Genomic DNA, 21763 nt, shown 5'->3' with positions numbered 1-21763 from the left:
CGAACATAGGGAAATTACATTGCATGCAAACTCCTATGTTCGCATTAAAAAAAACTCACTGTATATCTCTACGGGAAATTTCACGATGATTTTCGGTGCTAGAAATCAAAGCAATTACTTTTACCTTCTTCTAGTAAAGAAATGCATAGGTCCATAAGTCTACAGTTTATCGTAACGAAGTGCCCGGTTGAGTTAATCGAAGTACAAGATGTTCAATAATGCTAGAAGCTTCTAATTCATTAACTGTGATCTAATTTCTGCACAAAAACGGGTGCTTCGTTACAATCTGACTGTACTTCTCCATGTTACGCCAATCATCACGGTAGGTTATATTAGCTATAACCCTTGTAGCACGGCGTTGCAATATAAAAGCATAACTTGCTTGAAAGGGTTTCCCCCTGAGTTTTAGTACAAATGACAATTAGACTATGACATAATGCATAATATGCACTTACCAAGGTAAGCTGAGATACATTACTTTTAAGTTTCCTTATCACAATTAAATTTTTTGTAAATTTTGGATAGTACATTGTTGACATACATATGACAATAGCGCATGATAATAATTTTAGATCATGGTGCTTTTAGAGCGAACAACACTAACTTTCTCTGTTTTTAACATATTAAGGCATAACTCATTGTTATTACACCAATTATTTATCGCAGTAATTTCTCTTTGAATATCTGACATTACGTAATCCAAATTTTTGCTGTGAGTTAAAAGCGTTGCATAATTTGCATATAAGAAACAAGGTGTATCGCTTGATTGATTGATATAGTTGAAGAACAAGACCGGGCCAAAAATGCTACCTTGAGGTACTGCCTTTGTGATAAGGCATCCCTGTAGAGTACGTATTATTTATATACCCGCTTTCAGGAATAATAGATTGTTACTCTCAAAGTAATGAGAATGCTTGAGTAATTGTGTGCGCACATCGGTTTTCAGATCATACAAAAAGGTTATTTCAGTCCTTTTAGCTAAACAGTAGGTATCCCATTTTTAAATTGTTGCAACTAAACGATTTTAATTAACTCAAACAACAAAAGCAAAGTACAGACAAAACAACAACAAAATAAGCAGCAAATAGTAAAAGTAACAAAAAAGAATGATTTCTGGAATCTTTCGAGTTTCGAAACAAACAATCAAAACGTGTAAAATTCGTTACGAGCGACCCAGAGCTCGTTTATGGTAAAACTCGAAGTGAATAGAACAAGTAAGAACACACAACCTCCACCATCTGAATGAATACCTAACTATTTGGAAAATAGTTAAACAGTTATCGACTAGTTTCGACATGCTGTCATCTTCTGGTTATAATTAGGTTGTGTGTTTTTAATCTCTTTTTCGACTCGTTCATGATTTTGAACTTTCTGTCCGTCCGTCCGCCTGTATACATGATAACTAACGAACGGTTTCATTTTCCAATTCTGTTTTCAGTAATAGGTAGACAAAGGTCAAGGAATAAATGTTAGTCATTTCCATTAAACTTCCCTTGGCTATCTAAATAGACGTATTTTGGTAATTTCTTGAATCAAAATTCAAATTACCAGAACCAGTGGTTCAGTAAAAGTCCTGTATGCTTGATAAATCCTTTTTTTGCATAGTATTCACATTGCCGGACTTTTTTTTGTAAAAAAATGTGTTTTACACGATTTTCACTATGCGTTTCCATGGCGTTTAGTCCTATGAACAATAGCATCTATTTTTAAGTGACTGTAATGGTGGGTTTATCCAATTATTATTATTAGTTCACTAAGCAACGCGCAATAAACCTTTGTTTCTATTGGCTATTACTTTTGATAGTGGACTAATGATAATGATTGTATAAAGAAAATATCACTTTCAAAACTAGTTGTACAAATAGCTATTTATTTCCGACGCACACTTGGTACTTAATTTTCATTTCATAGTTCGTTTATACACTCATACAATTTATTAATATTTTTGTTGTTATTACGTCTAATTCGTTCTTTGCATCACGTATTGAAATAATAACTTGTTTTAGGTATTTGACTGTCGATATGTGACAACGACGAGTGGTATGTTCGAGGCACTATGCAATCATATCAAATATGCAACGAATAAAGGGAACATTAGGTAAGTCACATCTCAAATAGAATATTAATTGTAATTCTATTATAACATTATTTGATTGTGGCCTTTGTATACCCCTTGTCAAACCAAATATCTTCCAAAGTTATAATTTTGAATAACACAGTCTGACAGTATGTATTAACATGCTAATTTACCTCTTTATAATACACCAACATCCCGTGTACTTACTTGGGATCTCATTCCCATTCATTTTCACAGATGAATGGTAAAATAAACCAAGCAGTCGAAATATGTAAATAGTGTTGCACTTAAATCAACCCTAATTAGCGAAGGCTGTCAGATGTATAATCCGTATACATGTAAAAAAATTCGTGGCTTTTGATGGGATGTTAGTAAGAAGCCATTCAACCTAAACTGGAGGTCTAGTAAAGATGAATTTATCTAAGCCATTTCATGCACGTGAAAAGCACTCATCCTAGCTGAATAAAACATTAAATTTAGCTATCATAAATATTTCACTTACGGTGTTAAAAGTAGAGATTTTATATTTCTAGGTGCGAGACGAGATTTAAATATATAAGGTGCAAAAGATATCAGAATGTAGACTTTATTCTTAAATCCATTCCCGCTTTTAGAGATAATCTGGTAGCGTTTCCTTTTTAAATTTATTTTCTGACGCAGCTGTTCGTTTTACTTTATATTAATTAGGTGCAGCGAAAACCTCAGGGAATTAATTAACCTTCGAGTGTTAGGTATACTTTATAATTAAAAACACTTTTTATACGCTTAAATGAAATAAGGTACATCAATTCTCTTCTCATTTATCTGCTGAAGATCCTTCTCGTGCCTTTAAGACCGATATTATAAAGCAAGTGGAATGGCACTTATAATTCAGCGTGTTTCCGTAGACCGTTAGAAGTTTACCAAGTTCGGTTGTGAGCTATTTAATGAAAATGTTTTCAGAGTTTTTCCAATACCGCCTACTTTTCAATTTTTTATCTATTTTATTATTATTATATAAGGAAGCGGCCATTTGTCACAAGCGTTTCTTCTTCTTCGTATACAACAAATTACTTGACTTTATTTGTCTGTTTGACAATTATTTTATCGTGAACCTGCAAAAGTTAGTATTTAGTGCCGAAACTCCGAGCAATGCACTTCGGAGAGGAGATCGACATCATGCAGGATCTGCAGATGAACCGCTGGAAAGACAGATTACAACCACCCAAATCGAAATCGAAATCGAAACGTTGAGAATTTGTTCAGATCCATTACGGAACAAATAAGGAGTCGAGACCCAGAAACGAGAATATTCAATAGCACTGATCCTTGAACTCGTAGAAATCATTTGGCGAACGTGTGAGATCGCTGTCCCGTTAGACGAAGAACAGACGGACAGACAGAGAAAAAACCATCACAAAGGGTAATTTTTTTTTTTCGAAAACTTCCCCTAAAAGGGCTGCCGACTTAACAAAAAAAAGATTACTTTGAAAATTAACGGTGTTTAAGAAGATATTGAATGTGCCAAAAATTTGAGACATTAGATTTTCAAAAACGTTGCTCTCATCTTAAAAATATCGATCTCTTCGCTTAATTATGCTACAACGCATGGCGCTGCGTTCTCCCAAACCCGCCTCATAAACGGCCAACTAGCTCAGGGTTAAACACAAAATAAGAGCTTGAGAAACTTGCACAGCGGTAATTCGTTCTGGGTAAAATAATCTTCGGACTCTTCGTTGCATTTACCAAGGAGCGCAACTCAATTTCTGGTCTACCTCTCCCCGTATGAAATTGAGAAGATACGAGAGGATTAAAAAGAGTACAAGTCATTTTAAGTTCAAATATTCCGAAAATTTTAAGTTACATTACACATACAAAGCTTAATAACTTGAATGGACAACTTGAATCGTATTCCAATTTAACAAAGCTCTAATCAAGAATGTTCGATTCTATATATCGACTATTTGACTTCAGAACAAGTCTCCACAAATAAATTAAATTCGGGCAACAATTCCACAAATACAAGAAAACATAAAAAAAGGCAACGCTTGCCTTGCTGTAAATTGATTCCATCCAGAGATGTGAGCTCAGATCTCGGATTTTCCCATAAATCTGAAAACAAAAGAAAACTCCCAAGTCGCAGAGCTCGGAATACCCTGAAATGACGATAGCAGAAGGACCTCGCTTACTTGTTGTATGCACGATTACAAGTACGATCATTAAACGCCCATCCCACTTCAGAAAGGTGACATTAAAATGGATGTTTTATTCCCACGAGTAAACTACCAGAAAGAAAGAACTTTGGAGTCCTCGCATTTAAAAAAAGGGCAGGGTTAAGTATAAATAAATGTGCCACATTCAACAAAATAAACGGGGAACAATAATAATGCTTCTAATGAGGAAAATAAACCGTTCCAATGCCTCTAGAAAAATCTTTATCACGCAAAGAAATATCTCCTGAAACTAAATGAACCACCGTTGAGCGTCAAAATGTAACAGGGCATCACCGGGTTGCAAATAAATACGAATTTCTTGAAAATTTACTGAAATTGCTCAATCAAAAAATGGACTGCTTCTACAACTTTCCGTATTCAAAATCAAATTTAATGTTAAATTTAAAGAGGCAAGTATAGGTATTAAAACTACTTTTTTTTCTTTTAGATGACACTGATTTCCTTCTCCTAACCTAACATCTAGATTTTAAAAGCATTGAGGGTGATTAAGATCCCTCTTTTACAAATTCCTTTGAACCTTAGTATCTATTTTTTCAACTCAGTTAGAAACTTCAATAATTAAGTTTACTTTCAAATGAAAAACGAAACTTGGTTTTTCTAACTGAGTTAATACACAAAATTACATACATTTATTACCTAACATCTGATATGATATGATATCATAGAAAATTATCTTTTGAGAAATCCCCAATTATCTGTCAAAGGCTCGGTTAACTGGATATAAATCAAATATTTACTTTAAGGTTAACTTAGTAGCACACCTATATACAAACAACAGATTGCTAACCTTAAGGTATCATTCCGATCTTGACAGTCGAATTTCGTTAGGTATACTCGTACAGTGACTTTATACTGACGGTGTGCCCATGAGCGTGACGGCCGCAATGTTTCCTCCACAAATATAGTAGGATACGGCTTAACATATACAGAGACTTAACTCCCATTGGTTACATTAAACTGTATCTATGATTCTGCCACAGCTTACTTACTATTTAAGCTGTTTCTGCTACATGTAATTGGTTATTGTATGTTTAGAAGTGCATTTATTAGACGAATAATAGAAATTTGTGTTAAAATACTTGAAATTGGATAGATTAAGATGTAGGTACTCCTTGTTCGAACATGTGTGGGATAAAGTAGCCGGCTTAGACAGAGTAGAGTTCAGTTAGTTGACTGGCAGATTGTGTTCATTCAAATAGAGATTCTCCTTCTTACATTAAAACATTAGGGCATTGGCGTTCTGGCACTGTATGTTGGTATACTTAAAACCGCCCCCTATTAAGCAGCACTATAAATATGTATCTTTCGAAACAGTCAAATTATGCTTATGTATTTCTACAATAGATGCCGCTGCAAAAATTTATAGCTTACAACGAATGACTAACTCCACTGTTCAATTTAAACAATACTGGCTCAGCGTACCTCCTATCATATCATATCACTGTCGAAATACCAATAATAATAAGGAACCCGAATTCTGCAAACTTCAGCATTTTTTGCAGCGACATGTATTGCATAAACTTTTGCGTTTTTTTTTTCGGAAGCCAATTTCGTTAACTATTTATTCTCGCGAATGACTTTTCTATTACATTGCAAGATTTAATTCCCTCTTTGAGTGGAAGTTAATCAGTTTAATCTGCACGTTTAACTTTCACTGCAATTGCACCGAAAAAACCCGTATATCGCGCCGTTTTCTGCTTTAAAGCTCTACTTTGATTTGTTTTCTCTCGTCCTCCTCCGCAATTTCCACCCAGCCAAAATCTAAAATGTTTCACACAAAATCTTGGGTTACTTACTAAAACTTTCTACTGTTTTACGCGCGATTAATTTGGTTTTCGCCCAATTGTCCTACGGCCTCATACTCGACTTTTTCGACGCCTCATCGCGTAACGGTCGATAACTATTATGTTTAACCACGCAGTTGATGCTCCCGTGGTCCACAACCGAATGTTCTACTGTGCGTATCTGTTTAGTCCTTACTCTTCTTTTACAAATATAGTCCGCCCTCAAAATGGTGCTAAATTAGCTAATCTAAATCATTTTTCTTAACTAATGGTCGTTTTTGGTTGTGAGAATGGCCAATTCCAAGATGGTATCTACTACAATCGATACCGCCGGCATTGTGATCGAAAGTCTACAGATTGAGTCAAATCTATCGACCAAAGAAAACTATGTAGATATTTGGTAGAACGTAGAAGAGGACCACTTCAATTTTATAATTTGTTCCGCGAGATGTAACATTAAATACGCCAAAGAAGCGACTATTATTTGGAAAGAATCATTTTTTACCTTTTTGTTTTTTTGGCGTCATTTCATCTTTCAATCAAAATTGGAAACTAAGAGTGAATTGGGACTGGAACATGTAGGTATTGAAAATTGAATTGACCATTATCGCAAGCAATCCACCCTACGCTCCATATTTAGAACCTTTTTTTGCTCACATCTAAAAATACATCAGGAGGCGAAAATTTGCCTCAGGTGTTGACCCGCTCCCGGAAAGTTTACCGAAAACAGTTTACCGAAAACAGTTACCCGAAAACAGTTTACCGAAAAACAATTCACCGAAATGGCAATATACCGAAAGAACAATACGTCGAATTTCAATTGACCGAAAAGCCGTTTTACCGAATCACACTTTACCGAAAGGAGAGTTTACCGAATATTAACATAACCATCGAGGTGGAAATGTGCTCGCCCGAAAAGATGTTTTTTTTTGTAAAATTCGCCATCCTCAACCAAACGATCTTACGCCCAATTTGCAATCTGTTGACAGTTCAGGTGGTCCTAGCCAGTTCATAATTTTGCAATGTCTGTTCGTCCGCCTGCCTGTCCTTTAGCATGATATCTCGAAAACGAACGGTCCGATTACAATAAAATTTTGCAGGTGGATTCTTTATCAAATTTGTAGATCGGAGTTCGTGAATTGGCAATGTAGGTCAAAAAAATGAAGGCCACGATCTTACTCATGGTTGAGTCAAAACTTCAAACGCGAATTGCGACTGAACGAGACGTCGGAGTTTGGAATATTGTTAATGTACTACAATTATATTAAACAGGAAAGGTCCAAGATGACATTGCTGATACAATAATTATGACATTAATACTATCAATAGTTAATACTATTATGTTTCTAACAACTTTTCCTTCACACTTTACCAAGGCTTAGGACTTGCAGCTCAAAGTGGCGTATTTAGAAAGTCAGAAACGAATTCCTTTGTCATTTTTTGTTTTTTAAATTTTTTTGTCTTTGTTCCGGAAATTGAATTCCTTTTTCGTTTTTTCTTTTGTTTTTTGATTTGTTCTTGTTTTTTTCAAAACGGGAGAAATTTTCGGTAAACTCTCTTTTCGGTAAAGTGTGATTCGGTAAAACTGCTTTTCCGTAAATTGAAATTCGACGTATTGTTCTTTCGGTATATTGTCATTTCGGTGAATTGTTTTTCGGTAAACTGTTTTCGGTAAACTGTTTTCGGTAAACTGACAAAAAAGCGCGCCGTTTTTCGACATAATTGATTATGAAGTATTACATAGTATTCGCAAAAAATATGTGCCTTTTTTAGGTAATAACCTAGTAACACAAAACACACAAAACGTACATCTCTAATAAGAGCCTTCCCTTACAAAACTTCCAATTCCGTGTAACTACGGTTAATTATTTCAGGTCTGCTATTACCGTCTTTCCTCAACGTACGGATGGAAAGCACGATTACAGAATATGGAACCCCCAACTAATTAGCTACGCCGGTTACAAAAAACCTGACGGAACTATCATCGGTGACCCACAGAACGTCGAGTTCACTGACGTCTGCATAAAATTGGGATGGAGAGGACACGGCACCATGTTCGATATTCTCCCGCTGGTGTTGTCTGCCAACGGTCACGATCCCGATTATTTCGATATACCGAGCGAGCTTATATTGGAAGTACCATTAAAGCATCCCTCGTAAGTATAAAGCTTTGAAGCGAGTTTGTATTACACTTGGAGACACGCAGATTTAATGTGAGGAATTTGCAGATTTGAGTGGTTCGAAAAGCTGGGATTGAAATGGTACTCGCTTCCAGCGGTATCGAACATGATGTTCGACTGTGGTGGTCTACAATTCACTGGTGCCGGATTTAACGGGTGGTACATGAGTACCGAAATTGGGTGTCGAAATCTCTGTGATACATACCGTTTTAATATGTTAGAGGTAACGATGGAAAGTGGCGGTAGAAAACGTGTTTGACACTTTTAAATTTTGCAGACTGTAGCATTAGCGATGGGCTTAGAAACTCACACTAGCGTCACACTGTGGAAAGATAAGGCGATGGTCGAGTGCAATCTAGCCGTTTTGTACAGTTTTCAATTAAAGGGAGTGACCATTGTTGACCATCACACGGCATCGGAGTCGTTCATGAAGCATCTTGAAAATGAAACACGACTACGTAACGGTTGTCCTTCGGATTGGGTTTGGATAGTACCGCCGATGTCGGGTTCTGCTACTCCGGTGTTTCATCAAGAGATGGCTTTGTACCATCTGAAACCATCCTATGAATATCAGGTAATTTATTTTTATACGTTTTATGTGGGGCTATAATCCCATTGGGTACAAAGGGGTTCAATTTGTAGATGCTCTTTGATGTAGGTAGGTATTGCGTAACATATTTTTAGTTATTTGAGTTGTTTCGCACATCTCCCAGGACGGTGAATTTTTCCGTACCTACTCGCTCGTACTTTTATTGTATGTTCACTGTACATGGTTTGAAATGTAACTCCATCTGCTGAGCTGAGTTGAATGGAATGTATCTACCATATGAACATTAAATTAGGAGATTTTATAATTACACTGTACACACAACAACAGCAATCTGTCTAGAATGTTCTCGTGTTTTATCGCCGATGACTAATCTCTCTTGGCACCTCGATGTCTATCGGGATTTCTAGAATATTCGCTAAAAAATGTCTCGGAACATAGACGACGGTTGTAGCGGAGACATTCCCAGGTAACTCTTGTTCTATAGCGCCCAAACCGGAACTGAAGCTATACCACGGGACATTTTGACATCAGCTCCGGAATATAGTGCCATCTGTGTATAAACTACATATTTGGTTGATTCTTAAGTGATGCGACTTGGGATGTCAATCTCCGAGGCATAACTTATCCAGATCGATGCGTGCCCCTTCCCATCGACCCGTTCTAGCTTTCTTGTTTATCGGTCACTGTACTGTCGAGACAATTCTTTCTGATGTGTCCGTTTTTACCACAACCAAAGCATCGCATGGTCGCATCGATGTCCATCGGTATTTCTAGAATATTTACTTCCACAATCGCAATCATCCTCATCATCATGGGGATGATTTTCATTAACTGTTTTTTACGATTTAAAATTATTGAAGGTTTTTGGCTATTTGGGCATTTAAAGTAGCACAAACAATTTCGGTTTAATATAGCGCTAATTATAATTAACGCCAAAAACTAAAGGCGGATGGTCTTTGTTAACACTCACTAAAGACAGCAGTGACTGAACACATGATGAAACATCAAATAAAAGTATAAACAATTTTTAATATCGAGGGTGCAATTTATTAACCGAAACGAAATTACTTCAACCTGTGACTAAAATGCAACTCGTTAGAATATTGATAACTGGTAAAGTCCTTGGATACCTTCATAAAAAATCCTGGACAGTTACTAAACTAGCTAAGAGTAAGTGAGTTCAGCGAAGAGAAAACGTATCGCGACATGAAGTCGGCAATTCTTTCTTTCACAAATAAAATATGAAACCCCAATCCACGGTCCGGAAGTATATAAGTAAAAGGGATAAGTATAATTTCACAATAAAACGCATTCGAGCAAATGTCTAAAAATTAGTCAACACTGATGTCTACTGTCATGTACAGAATTTCTGAAACTTACGTACGAAAAGAGAATGTAGACACAAGTAAGGTCCTGACAGATATTGTTTTGTGATCTTACAAAGACCACCTTCATAAAATTGGATTATCCTTTGTTATTCCTCAATTTGCCATAACACAAAACCTCAGATTACTTCACTTTTTATGTACAAGAGTCTTTTAGGGTTCCGTACGGCGCACGGTGATTCCGGTTCATTTTTCATCTTTGTGGAAAATAATAATGAGATTATGTTGGTAGTGTTGGAAAGTTGTTCACTTTTGACTTGCCATATTATTATTTACGTTGTTGCATTAAAAGTTATTAACTCGGGAATTACGTAAACGAAACACGAATGTTTTTGATTAATTGAGGGTTGGAAAAAGTCTTTTTTAGTTAGAAGGAATGATCAGATGTACTTTCTACTCTATAACTATCTATAAGTCTAATAATATAATATAATAAATCTATAAATAAAAAAATTTTTCTTATAGAATGTGGTCTGTAGAATCCATAATTTCAAACAGTTCCAAGATTGGGCTACTAGTTCAAAAGTTACAGCCCTTTGAATTTTCTTTCGAAATTGGTTTCTAGTTTATAACTTTTGATTGAGAAGTCTGATCGAAAAAGTACGAATTGTTTTGGATTCTACGCACCAAAATTAATAAGAAAAAGTGTTTTCCCGAGAAATTTTGGTGCAGTCGATTTTTGGTAAAAAAGGAAGGTTATACACTGCCTTTTTTTGAGGCCCTCAAAAAAAATTGTCTCAGATCGACCCGGAAAAAATTTTTTCTTATAGAATGTGGCCTGTAGAATCCATAATTTCAAACAGTTCCAAGATTGGGCTACTAGTTCAAAAGTTACAGCCCTTTGAATTTTCTTTCGAAATTGGTTTCTAGTAGGGAATGCAATCCCGCAGCAAAATCTCAATCCCGGTATTTGCGGGATTGTTAGATGTTAATCCCGCGGGATCCCGGAATTTGCGGGATCTCGCAAAACTTTAAATAAATTGGCAAATAAGCAATTCTGTGCGGTTAACTTCTGTATTAAAATAAATCGCTAATTATCACAATATTTAACAAAAAAGTACCTTCGGCCTAACTTAGAACTCAAAAAACCTTACCTGTAAATCACAAAAAGTCTTCTAAAGTGCCTCAAAAATCATAGTACATTTTTAACGAAAAAAGTTTAACAATTATTTAAAAAATAATTCGCCGTTATCAGTTTCATCAACAAAGTAAACAGAGTCGTCCCCTTGGTCGACAGATTCCTCAGTCCCGCAAATCCCGCGAGATCCCGCTCCATTTATGTGCGGGATTAATCTCGCAAAAATGCTGCGGGATCCCGGTATTTCGGGATCCCGCAATCCCGGTATTGCATTCCCTAGATGTAATTTTCCAGAGCTTTTATTTGATGTGTCATAGGTACAGGGGGTGATCCTAAGTCAAATTACATCCTTATTGCAAAAGGTTCGCACGTAAAGTGCGTGCATTCCTTACATTGCTTTGATAAAAGTATCTATTTTAGACATTTGTCGGTTCAAACTACTTTTATTGGAGAAAGCTTTTGGCGGTTTTCGCCGCATTAGGCATTGGACTATTGAACATCTTAATCGGTTTGTGCTTCAAGTTATGCATGTCCTTTTAGGAAAATTGCTATTATAGTTTAAGCAAAACCTGCCCTATTGTAATGCATATTGAATGTTTGGTGGATCTGTAACGAGCAGACAAATAAACCGACACACACCCCGGACTAAATAAATTAAGCATTGGTTACAATATCCAACAAAAAATAGGGAAGACTGAGTCCTTTCTAGATTTATTTTGAGATACGTTTATTGCCGCCTAATTAAGCAGCGTTTCAGACACTAGAAATATTTTTTAAAAAATTGCTGTGGCTAGGACAGATTCCACCCGCACACCTGCCCATGAGCGATTTTGCCCTTTTATGTCTAATGCTACGGGGGTTCCTTCTGGACTTGAAAATTACCATCGGTTCCGCCCGGCAAGGCAAACCGTCTTCTTCTTAGGCTGCTCAATCGATAAAAATAAATGCTCCGGCTAACTCAAATCGGTGGGCTTTTAACTCTTTTTAAACTGCGTAACAAACCTTAAACTGCCGCCTACCAGTCTCCTGCGTCAACTCCTACTCCTCCCTTTCCTTCCCCTCGTTCTTCGTTAAAGACAGGCACATTGAAACCAAATAGATAATATATTGAAATGAGATTAGCGATACAAACAATTGACAGGGATCTAGCAGTTCTTCTCTTCTACTTGTAAAAACACTAGCTTAACAATGACAACTACTAACTAAAAAATCCTAACAGGTGAAACTAATTTACTCAAGGGGTGGCCATCCTCTACAGTTTGAAAATTGCAACAACAGGTAATCGTTTTTTAATCCAGCGTGGGCTGGGACTTATTTAAATAAACACAAAAATTTATCCTACTCTTTGGTAATCGTTCATTGGACTTTATTAAACAATCAAATCAAAAATTTTTTTCACGATAGCTTAATTACCAAAAAGTGGAATTTTACAGAATATTACAAATTTAATTAGACTAACCTTTACAACATTTGTACAGCCGATCTTGTGAACTGCTCTTTCCTCTGGTACAGGGTGGATGTGATGAAACCTGACACTTAGGTCTCTGTGACTTCCTAGGGGGTGGCTTGAATTTAACACACGGAAACAAAAATCCACGGTGCCTATCCTTCCTCGGAACGAAAGCAAAGTTTAGTGTTTGAACGGAAACTTAGTCCCGGAAATCCTTCGCGTGGCGAGTGGGAGACGGCTAGTTGCCAAAGTTTCTACACAGCACAGTGTATTTAATTTTTATTTTATTAGTTTATTAGCTTTGACCGCCTGCGGGAGATGAATTTTTGAGTTAGCGGTACGGCAGAACACAAACTTTTATGATCACTATCCGACGGTAAACCGCGATGGTTCAAAGTATTATTTCACCAGCTCTTCTTGGGGCAAATATCTCTCCGAAACGCAGCGCTCCTTCGACAAATGACCTTACGGCACTAATAGGAAATTCCACCTGGGGCGGATCCCGAAATTCTGCGCCTTGAGGACTAGGGCAGCACTTCGAATTATATATCCTCGAGAAATCACAACGTATCCTAACGCGATTCACTGCATCCAAAGTAAACTGGGATGAAGCTCAAGGGTTCGCCAAAATATCACCTGATTGGAACCTGGTCTTCTTCGCAAAAAAATCAACGCGCAAAGAAAATAACACTTCGGAACGGGTGCAAAAAGCACGCAACTGGGAGCAACCGAAATAAGCCGGTGGCTCAAACCGCCAAGTGTACCAAAACTATCGCTCAAGGTACGTGTTGACCGCTTGACGTACTAACCGCGAGTCTCCTCTAAAACGCAACCACTCAAAGTACGTGTTGACCCCTCGACGTACTAAACGCGAGTCTTTTTAAAACGATCTCCTTCTTCAGAATTGAAATGAAAAAACCACACCCAAATTACCATAAAACAAAAATGGCTCCCGCTAGAACTTCTCCCATTGGTTCAGATAAATAAGACTTAACCCACTCTAACTTCGTCATTAACCTCAAAGAACTGCTGACCCAACTGATCTCACGGTTTTCTGCTGATGACGTGGAAAGGCCTTATCTGTTGACGGCTCGATGCTACATCCGCTCCTTTTCTCGGTCTAGACGGCGCCAAAGTTGATAAACAAACGACAAAAAAACTCGCATTACTCATGATGACGTCAATCAGCTTTGCATCTTCCCACGACGAAATTAAATCTGAGCGAAATTAAATCTATCGGACCATAGTCTTGAGCGAACCGAAATGCCCAAACACAAAATTTCTAACCGGAACAAATAATGAAATATACAGGGTGACCTGCACTACCATGACAAGAAATTTCGAATTTTTCAATGAAATTTGGCGCGAAATAAAACCACTCGTTACACTAAGAATAGGTGTACCAAATTTGGTTCCAATCGGTTCAGTCCTTTAGCTAGGAATCAGAGTACAGGTAGACAGGCATCATCGACATTTTGTTTAATTCGGATTCCTGGTGCTTCAAATGGTGTATTTCCGTCAAAAAAGTGGGGGGAGGGGTATTTTTACCCAACATTGACACGGTCCCATCGCGGAAGTCGCTCGCATCTTAATGACTCTGCAGGGCCGTAGTCAAGGGTACGCCAGGGCCTGCCCGAAAAATTGTAAGCTTGCCCTAGCCATATTTCGGAATTTACCATTGTAATTTACGAGTCAGCTAACAATATATAATAACACAGAAAATTATTATTACTATTAGGATGTTGCTGTTATCAATTCAAGGAACATATCTATGCGTATAACATGTTTTTTTAAACCTGCAACGCTACAATGCCTATAGGTATGGTATTACAATATATCATCTCAAAGGACCGAGGGCCTCTCGCGGGGTCGGTGGTTTATCACAAAGATTTGATGAAGCTTTGATTTTTAGCGCATTTTCCAACGAAGGCTAACTCATATTGTAAACATTAGATGTGCGCATGCGCATTCTGCGCAGTGCCAACTTCTAATTTATGAAAATATTTCTTTGAAATTTTAACCATAGATGCTTCTAGTAAAGAAAAACATATCACATGTAGTAAAAATCGAAAACTACAAAAGACATTAGCAAAGTCAAACACATCACACATAGTAAAAATCAAATACGCGCATGCGCTAACTGCAAAATGTCACCTTTTTTACTTATAAGAAATTTTAACCATAGACGCTTCTAGTAAAAACAAACATATCGCATACAGCATAAATTAAATGTGTAAATTCGTTCCAGAGTACATTTAATGTAGTAGCAGGTCATTTTGAAAAATGTATGGTTTCATTTTAGATAATATTACTGTAATTATTTTTTAAAAAAATTGACACGTGTGTTCACAAACCTAGTAAATTCTGATTTTTTTGTTAATTTAGGCAAGCCAAGTGGTTATTTGCAAAATAAAAATCCAACGTCAAGGACCATCATTTTTCTGGTGTTGATTTTGGTACCGGGCGATGAAAACGTGAAAGTTTTGACTACTTTCAAAATTGCTTGCAATGCGTCCTTTTAACAATCCCAATACTGTTATCAATTTTATGCTTATATCTCGGTTGAACTTGATAAAAGAAACTACACATGAGCATAGCTCCCCATGGTCACATATTGGAGCGTTTGAATTTGGTACAGTCACAGTGTCATATACAAAAGAATTACCTTATTACCAAGTATCCCTAATTAAAGTTCGTATTTGATATTTGTTTTTCGACATTGGATTTGTACGACTTTATTTTTAGGAACCCGCATGGAAAACTCACATTTGGAAGAAGGATAGGGAACCAAACAAAACCACGAAAACAAGAAGAAGGTTCCACTTCAAGCAAATCGCAAGGTTATTACTCATTCTCGATAGATCCGCACATTTTTCTTACGGTTTCATTTCAGAGCTGTGAAATTCACCTCAAAGCTGTTTGGGCGAGCTCTATCCCGTCGTATAAAGGCGACTGTCTTGTATGCAACGGAAACTGGGAAATCTGAGAGTTACGCGAAGAAGTTATGCGAACTCCTCGGTCACGCTTTTAATGCTCAAGTTTACTGTATGGCCGATTATGATATCTCCAGTATTGAACATGAAGCATTACTTTTGGTTGTTACTTCCACGTTCGGCAATGGCGACCCTCCAGAAAACGGCGAGGTACGTAAACTAAGCACATTATTAGATCATGAAAAAGAAAATTACATTAGCCCTCTGTTTTCATTTTCTTTAACTTCGGGAAAGTAATTATTTTTATACGGAATTATGCTCAGATCAGTTTATGATGCTGATAATGACACTATTTTTTATTAACAGGAATTTGCAAGAACTCTGTACGATATGAAGATGCACGAAAATAATATCTCTCATAGCGGAGAAAATAAATTAGGGTAGGTGTGGAAACTTGACTGCCATTTCCACTAATCGTAGCTTATTTTAGTTTGGCGTCATCAAAGTCTTTCATTAAAATGAACAGTCAGAGTGACAATATAAAGAAGTTACGGAGGTATGATTCATTGCGGGGAAGTTCAATTACTGATGTACTAGTTGAAGACAACTTTGGTCCGCTTAGTAATGTTAGGTATGTGCCATGGTGGCGTTTCTGGTCGTATCGTGTATATGGTTGCGTATTTTAGATTTGCCGTGTTCGCGCTTGGCTCTAGTGCATATCCAAAGTTTGCCGCTTTTGGGCAATACGTGGATAATCTTTTAGGCGAATTGGGTGGAGAAAGACTAATGAAAATGATGGCGGGTGATGAAATGTGCGGACAAGATCAGGCCTTCAAAAAGTGGGCGCCTCACGTATTTAAGGTAAAGACGGTGGTGAGTGTGCCTTCCAATATGAACAAGTGACTTTACAGCTGGCATGCGACACGTTTTGTCTGGACGATGACGAATCTATCCTAGAAGCTGCGTTAGCTTTGGAAACGGAAACGTTATCTAATGCCACAGTACGATTTGTGGAAGCAAAAGAACAATCCACCGAAGTGTCTCTATCAAAGTGTTACAACAAAACGGTACCAATTCAGTTTGATTTTCTCCCATCCGTCTACACTTCTTTATAGGTATCTGCAGGCGTGTTGGTCAACCGTACCAATCTACACGCAGAAATATCGACACGAGCCACACTTCTGTTAGAAATAGAATCCTCTCTAACTTACCACCCGGGTGATCACGTGGGAATCTATCCAACTAATCGAGGAGATTTAGTAGACAAAATTATTGAAAGGCTCATTGGAGTTGACGATCCCGATAAAGTGATCCAGCTGCAGACTTTGAAGGAATCTCACACTTCAAACGGTACGATTACATAATTAATCGCAAAACTTGAAACTATGGTTGTATTAGGGGTTGTAAAAACGTGGGTGCCACACGAACGGCTACCAAATTGTTCTGTGCGGCAATTATTCTCAAGATTCTTAGATATAACTACGCCGCCTTCCCCTAATTTATTACAACATTTTGCTTCAATTGCCACATCGGAGGACGACCAAGCGAAACTGACCGTATTGGCAACGGTGAGTTTGATATAATCATATTTCGGTCTGTAAGTCTTGTTTTAGAATCCTGCTGCTTACGAAGACTGGCGGCATTGGCGTTTTCCGCATTTATTAGAAGTTTTAGAGGAGTTTCCGTCGGTGAGACCTTACGCGCCCTTATTGGTTACCCAGCTTCCTATTTTACAACCTCGCTTTTACTCGATATCCTCCAGTCCAGCCGTCTATAATAATCAAATTCACGTGACGGTTGCTGTTGTAACTTACCGAACTGAAGGTGAGTTTCTTTTGGGGCCGTTAACTTGGTCCCCCCACTGAGAGATTTGATAGTCGTATTATTTTAAAATGAATGCGCTCGTTATGCGCTCATATGCGCCACCGATAATAACTCTTGCGCCATTATCGTTTTTTAGAAATCCGAAAAAACATTTGGGGGGGGGCCAAGTGAACGTAGCTCCCCCCAGTACGTATTTTGTCGCTTGTAACTAGGTCACCTGATACATTTGGTTATGCGCTCAATTGCGCCACTTGAATTAAAGCTAGCGCCATTACGGTTAAGGCATAAAAAGTTTTTTAAAAGTGGGGGGGGGGCTAACTTAACGTTTTCAAAAGTTACGTTTTTTAACATGTTTTTTCTACTATATCAACCTTTCATCATGCACTAAATGCACTAATATTTAAGGATAACCAAAAAACAAGAATGGCGCAAAGATATCTTTTTACGGCGCATTTCAGCGCATACCTGAGAGTACAATTTCGTATGAAAAGATGTTAAAAAAAAGTAACTTTTAAAAACGTTAAGTTGGCCCCCCCACCTTTTGAAAATTTGTCACGGCTTAACCGTAATGGCGCTAGCTTTAATTCAAGTGGCGCAATTGAGCGCATAACCAAATGTATCAGGTGACCTAGTTACAAGCGACAAAATACGTACTGGGGGGGCTACGTTCACTTGCCCCCCCCCCCAATGTTTTTTCGGATTTCTAAAAAACGATAATGGCGCAAGAGTTATTATCGGTGGCGCATATGAGCGCATAACGAGCGCATTCATTTTAACATAATATGACTATCAAATCTCTCAGTGGGGGGGCCAAGTTAACGGACCCGTTTCTTTTACGTACTCAGTAGCTTATGTCATTATTTCTCAGATGGCAAGGGTCCTGTTCACTACGGCGTGTGTTCTAATTATCTTCAAGATACATCGATCTCCGGTAAGGTGTACATCTTTGTGAGAAGGTAATAAATGCCGTGCCCACAATTATTCCTCACTCGAGTTTAATTTAGTGCTCCGAATTTCTATCTTCCAAAAGACATATCAATACCGGTAATACTAGTTGGACCTGGAACGGGCATAGCGCCCTTCAAAGGATTTTGGCAGCAAAGGCTGTCTGATATAGAAAAAACAAAAAAGCATGCTGGCAAAATGTGGTTATTCTTTGGATGTCGTCAGAGGGGGTTAGATTTATACCGCGAAGAAAAGGCGGATATGGTAAAGTGCGGTGTACTTGACAGAGTATTTTTGGCGTTATCTCGCGAGCCCAACGTTAAGAAGGTAGTTAAAAGAACTAATAAATGCCTAATAAATAATGAGTTTTCGTAGACTTATGTTCAAGATTTAGCCTTGGAGGTGGCCGATGAGATATATCAAATAATGGTAATTGAAAAAGGTCACTTCTATGTCTGTGGGGATTGTACAATGGCCGAACACGTCTATCAAACTTTAAAGACGATTATACAGCAGTATGGAGGAAAAACCGACAGCCAGGCTGAAGCTTATATGCTTACTCTTAGGGTAAATTTCTTCGTAACGTTTCAATACTTACAAAATAAATTGGCAGGACGAAAATCGGTATCACGAAGATATCTTTGGAATTACTCTGCGAACAGCTGAGGTCCAAAACAAATCCAGAGAATCCGCACGAATTCGTATGGCATCGGAACCTTAGCGTTTACCATTTGTCAGAAGATGTAAATCATTCGATAATCATAAGTGATAATATATTAAATTGTTTAGGAGTATTACCAAAATTGTGCGAAATCTGTGAGAAATACTTTACTCGCCTTAAGCAAAAATTTTGCAAATTTAATGTTTTCTTAATAATAAGTCATTATGCACAAACATATGTGAACATTTAAGCACTCCAGCATAATGGAAGTTACATTTTAATTCTATTCATAGTCTATAAATTTGATCCAATTAGATAGGTACAATAATAATTATATCAAATGTTGCCATTTAATGGATTTTATATTAAACGATCAATATGAAATAAATATCTCTGTGTTGTAAGTTTATTTCTCTTATTACGGAACACTATAGCAGTTCGCAAATGAAGCTAACCGGAAATAATAAACAGGTACGCGGCGACAATACCAAAGAGCTGAAAAACTTTACTCAAATCAAATATGCACATAAGCCAGACAAACCTGAAAAAATGTTGCTCCGTACGCAAATCCGCTCGAAGTTCTCATTTTGGATTGTAAGAATGTGAACAACGCTTTACCACATCCATTTTCATAATAGACCTTACACTCACCTGACACGTATTTTTGACAGCAACTTTTAGGGAGTTGGTCCCAATCACCTTTACCCTCCGCTCCACAACAGTGTAACTACGCTTTATGTATCAAAAATTGTTTACCAAACTCAAAACCGTACGTTCTCCTGAGTGTGGTCAATTGACCGCGTTACTGTATTCGATTTGCCATACAGTTTAATAGAGGAACGGAAGCCCTTATTCACTGCGTCTAGCCCATCATCCATCGATCTAAACTGTCTCATGGCCAGAATACCGATTGCAATTTGAAGACATAGAACAGTTATGCTTATTAGGACGAACTACAAACTGATTGGTAATTCTTAGATGAATGTTAAGCAATACTAACGGCGTTTAAAAGTATTGTCGAACCGGTAGTGATACCGCAGTGCCCTAATATTCCAAGTACAATCAAAACAGCTCCTAAACCGGCTAGTACCTTTGGAACCAGTGCAGCTACATCGGCACTTGCTGCAATTGTCGACGCGTAGGTACTCGACGAATGCAAAGTGTATGGTCCCATTATTAAAAATAAAACACCTATCAACTGTTTAACTGCGTGACCCATTGTAATTTTGTACTTTTATACTCACGATATAAATCTTTGTGGCTACACAAAACAGGCATCTTACAGGCACTAGGGCCGCTTTGAGGAGCAAGCACATTATAATTGTGGTATACTTTTAGTGACAAAAATATGACATTTGCAATTATTAAAATGAGATAGTTGGCCGAAGTTCTGTCGACGAAATAGATCAATCTGAACCTAGTCTAAGGAGCAAAGCGTACGTCGTAACAATTCCAAATGCCTAAAAGACCAGCAGGAATACTAATAACTTTACTTCATTACACACCTGGAACCCAGCTATCCCATAGACAACTTTCCAAATCAAACTCATGTTGCTTTGAATGTAGTCGTATATTTCTTTGCCACATCCCTTACTCCTATTGCTCTCACAGGTATTTGATTCAAATTTTTCGCAGCAGCTAGGAGGGGGAGAGGTCCAGTCACTTATACCCTTCACCCCGCAACAGTCAAACTGAAATTAAAATACCCAGATGAAAATAATGGCAAACTAGTAAAATGACTGACGCTCTTCTGTAAATAATCAATCGCACTTTGGACAGGAAATGGCGAATTGTAATACGCTTTAATATTAGACAGCAGCAGTTCCTCCAAGTGTCCAAGCCCCGCGTAGGTCGACCCGGAAAATTCCTTCAGGCCGTATGCTCCTATCACAACCTGTCCTATTAGCATGGCGCTACTTAAAAATAAGTACTAAAATATATCTCGTTAGGTTCTGGTGACGATATTAAACCAGGGGCTGTTACAGCTGACAAGCACATTGAGTTTCCTGTTACTACACCACAAGGACCGATTAAAGTCATTAGAATTAGAACTGCTCCTAATCCGATCAGTATTTTGGGAATATACACAACTATGTAGTAAGAATTTTTAATCTGGTCTATATAAGTGCCAACGCCAAATTCCATAAAAAGTCCAAGCGTAAGACATGCGATACCTGCAATCTAAAGAAGAATAACGTCGTTGGTCGCGTGTCAATTTGACACTCTTACGAAATTAACTAGATTACTTATACAAAAAAGTACCCTTATTGGAAAGATGGCAACATCAACCAGCATACACATGTCAAGCCCCACAGACTGAAATGTCAACGAAATTGACAAATTTGTTTTCGATTAATGCAATTTTTACGGTGCAATCATCAGTGGAGCAATTTTTTCAGGTTACAGAATGCTAAATAAAATCAGACTCGTTGCTACAATAATTAATTGTATTCCTTGACTGCATTTTATCTCAGCTGCAGCAAATGTATCAGTTTCTTCACCAAATTACAAAATAAGTAGTGCCTCAAATAGTAACGAAATTTAATTCATTTGGGGTCTTTTTTATCATCACTGTATATCTTATAGTTTAATTCAAGATAAGTTGTGGCCTAGATACTAATTATCGAAAAAGGCGCGTCTAAATACTTCATACAGTTAACAATTTCAAAACTAAAAACATTTT

At 37.5% G+C, this 21763-nt stretch overlaps 2 protein-coding genes across 3 annotated transcripts in view; one reads left to right on the top strand and one right to left on the bottom strand.

Moving 5' to 3' along the window:
* LOC116177033 (nitric oxide synthase) overlaps positions 1-19396 on the top strand; it is a 99293-nt gene extending 79897 nt beyond the window's left edge. Inside the window, exons 4-20 of the mRNA XM_031495890.1 lie at positions 2007-2098; positions 7949-8230; positions 8303-8477; positions 8532-8828; positions 15463-15557; positions 15611-15860; positions 16017-16090; positions 16141-16281; positions 16337-16511; positions 16562-16717; positions 16766-17000; positions 17049-17218; positions 17264-17474; positions 18343-18430; positions 18479-18746; positions 18795-18986; positions 19033-19396. Coding sequence (XP_031351750.1) covers positions 2007-2098; positions 7949-8230; positions 8303-8477; positions 8532-8828; positions 15463-15557; positions 15611-15860; positions 16017-16090; positions 16141-16281; positions 16337-16511; positions 16562-16717; positions 16766-17000; positions 17049-17218; positions 17264-17474; positions 18343-18430; positions 18479-18746; positions 18795-18986; positions 19033-19140 — 3009 coding nt within the window. The 3' untranslated portion in view covers positions 19141-19396. The remainder of the gene's footprint in view (positions 1-2006; positions 2099-7948; positions 8231-8302; positions 8478-8531; positions 8829-15462; positions 15558-15610; positions 15861-16016; positions 16091-16140; positions 16282-16336; positions 16512-16561; positions 16718-16765; positions 17001-17048; positions 17219-17263; positions 17475-18342; positions 18431-18478; positions 18747-18794; positions 18987-19032) is intronic.
* Positions 19397-19459: 63 nt separating this feature from the next.
* LOC116177035 (CD63 antigen-like) lies at positions 19460-21409 on the bottom strand. 2 transcript variants are annotated; one of them, XM_031495894.1, is made up of 9 exons: positions 21310-21409; positions 21064-21261; positions 20825-21010; positions 20586-20771; positions 20325-20540; positions 20081-20271; positions 19854-20033; positions 19622-19807; positions 19460-19575 (listed from the first exon to the last, which is right to left on the bottom strand). In XM_031495894.1, the coding sequence occupies exons 5-9, from the start codon at positions 20356-20358 to the stop codon at positions 19531-19533; spliced, it is 636 nt and encodes a 211-aa protein (XP_031351754.1). In that variant the 5' UTR covers positions 20359-20540; positions 20586-20771; positions 20825-21010; positions 21064-21261; positions 21310-21409; the 3' UTR covers positions 19460-19530. The 2 variants fall into 2 exon arrangements, with proteins under 2 accessions (XP_031351754.1, XP_031351752.1); XM_031495892.1 differs by lacking the exon at positions 21310-21409 and having other exon boundaries at positions 20081-20278; positions 21064-21283.
* Positions 21410-21763: the final 354 nt, after the last annotated feature.

Source organism: Photinus pyralis, unplaced genomic scaffold (genome assembly GCF_008802855.1).
Source record: "Photinus pyralis isolate 1611_PpyrPB1 unplaced genomic scaffold, Ppyr1.3 Ppyr1.4_LG7, whole genome shotgun sequence".
In the NCBI taxonomy this organism is placed as follows: domain Eukaryota; kingdom Metazoa; phylum Arthropoda; class Insecta; order Coleoptera; family Lampyridae; genus Photinus; species Photinus pyralis.
Note: the sequence above shows the minus strand (reverse complement) of the source record. Positions and strands in the feature narration are given on the sequence as shown.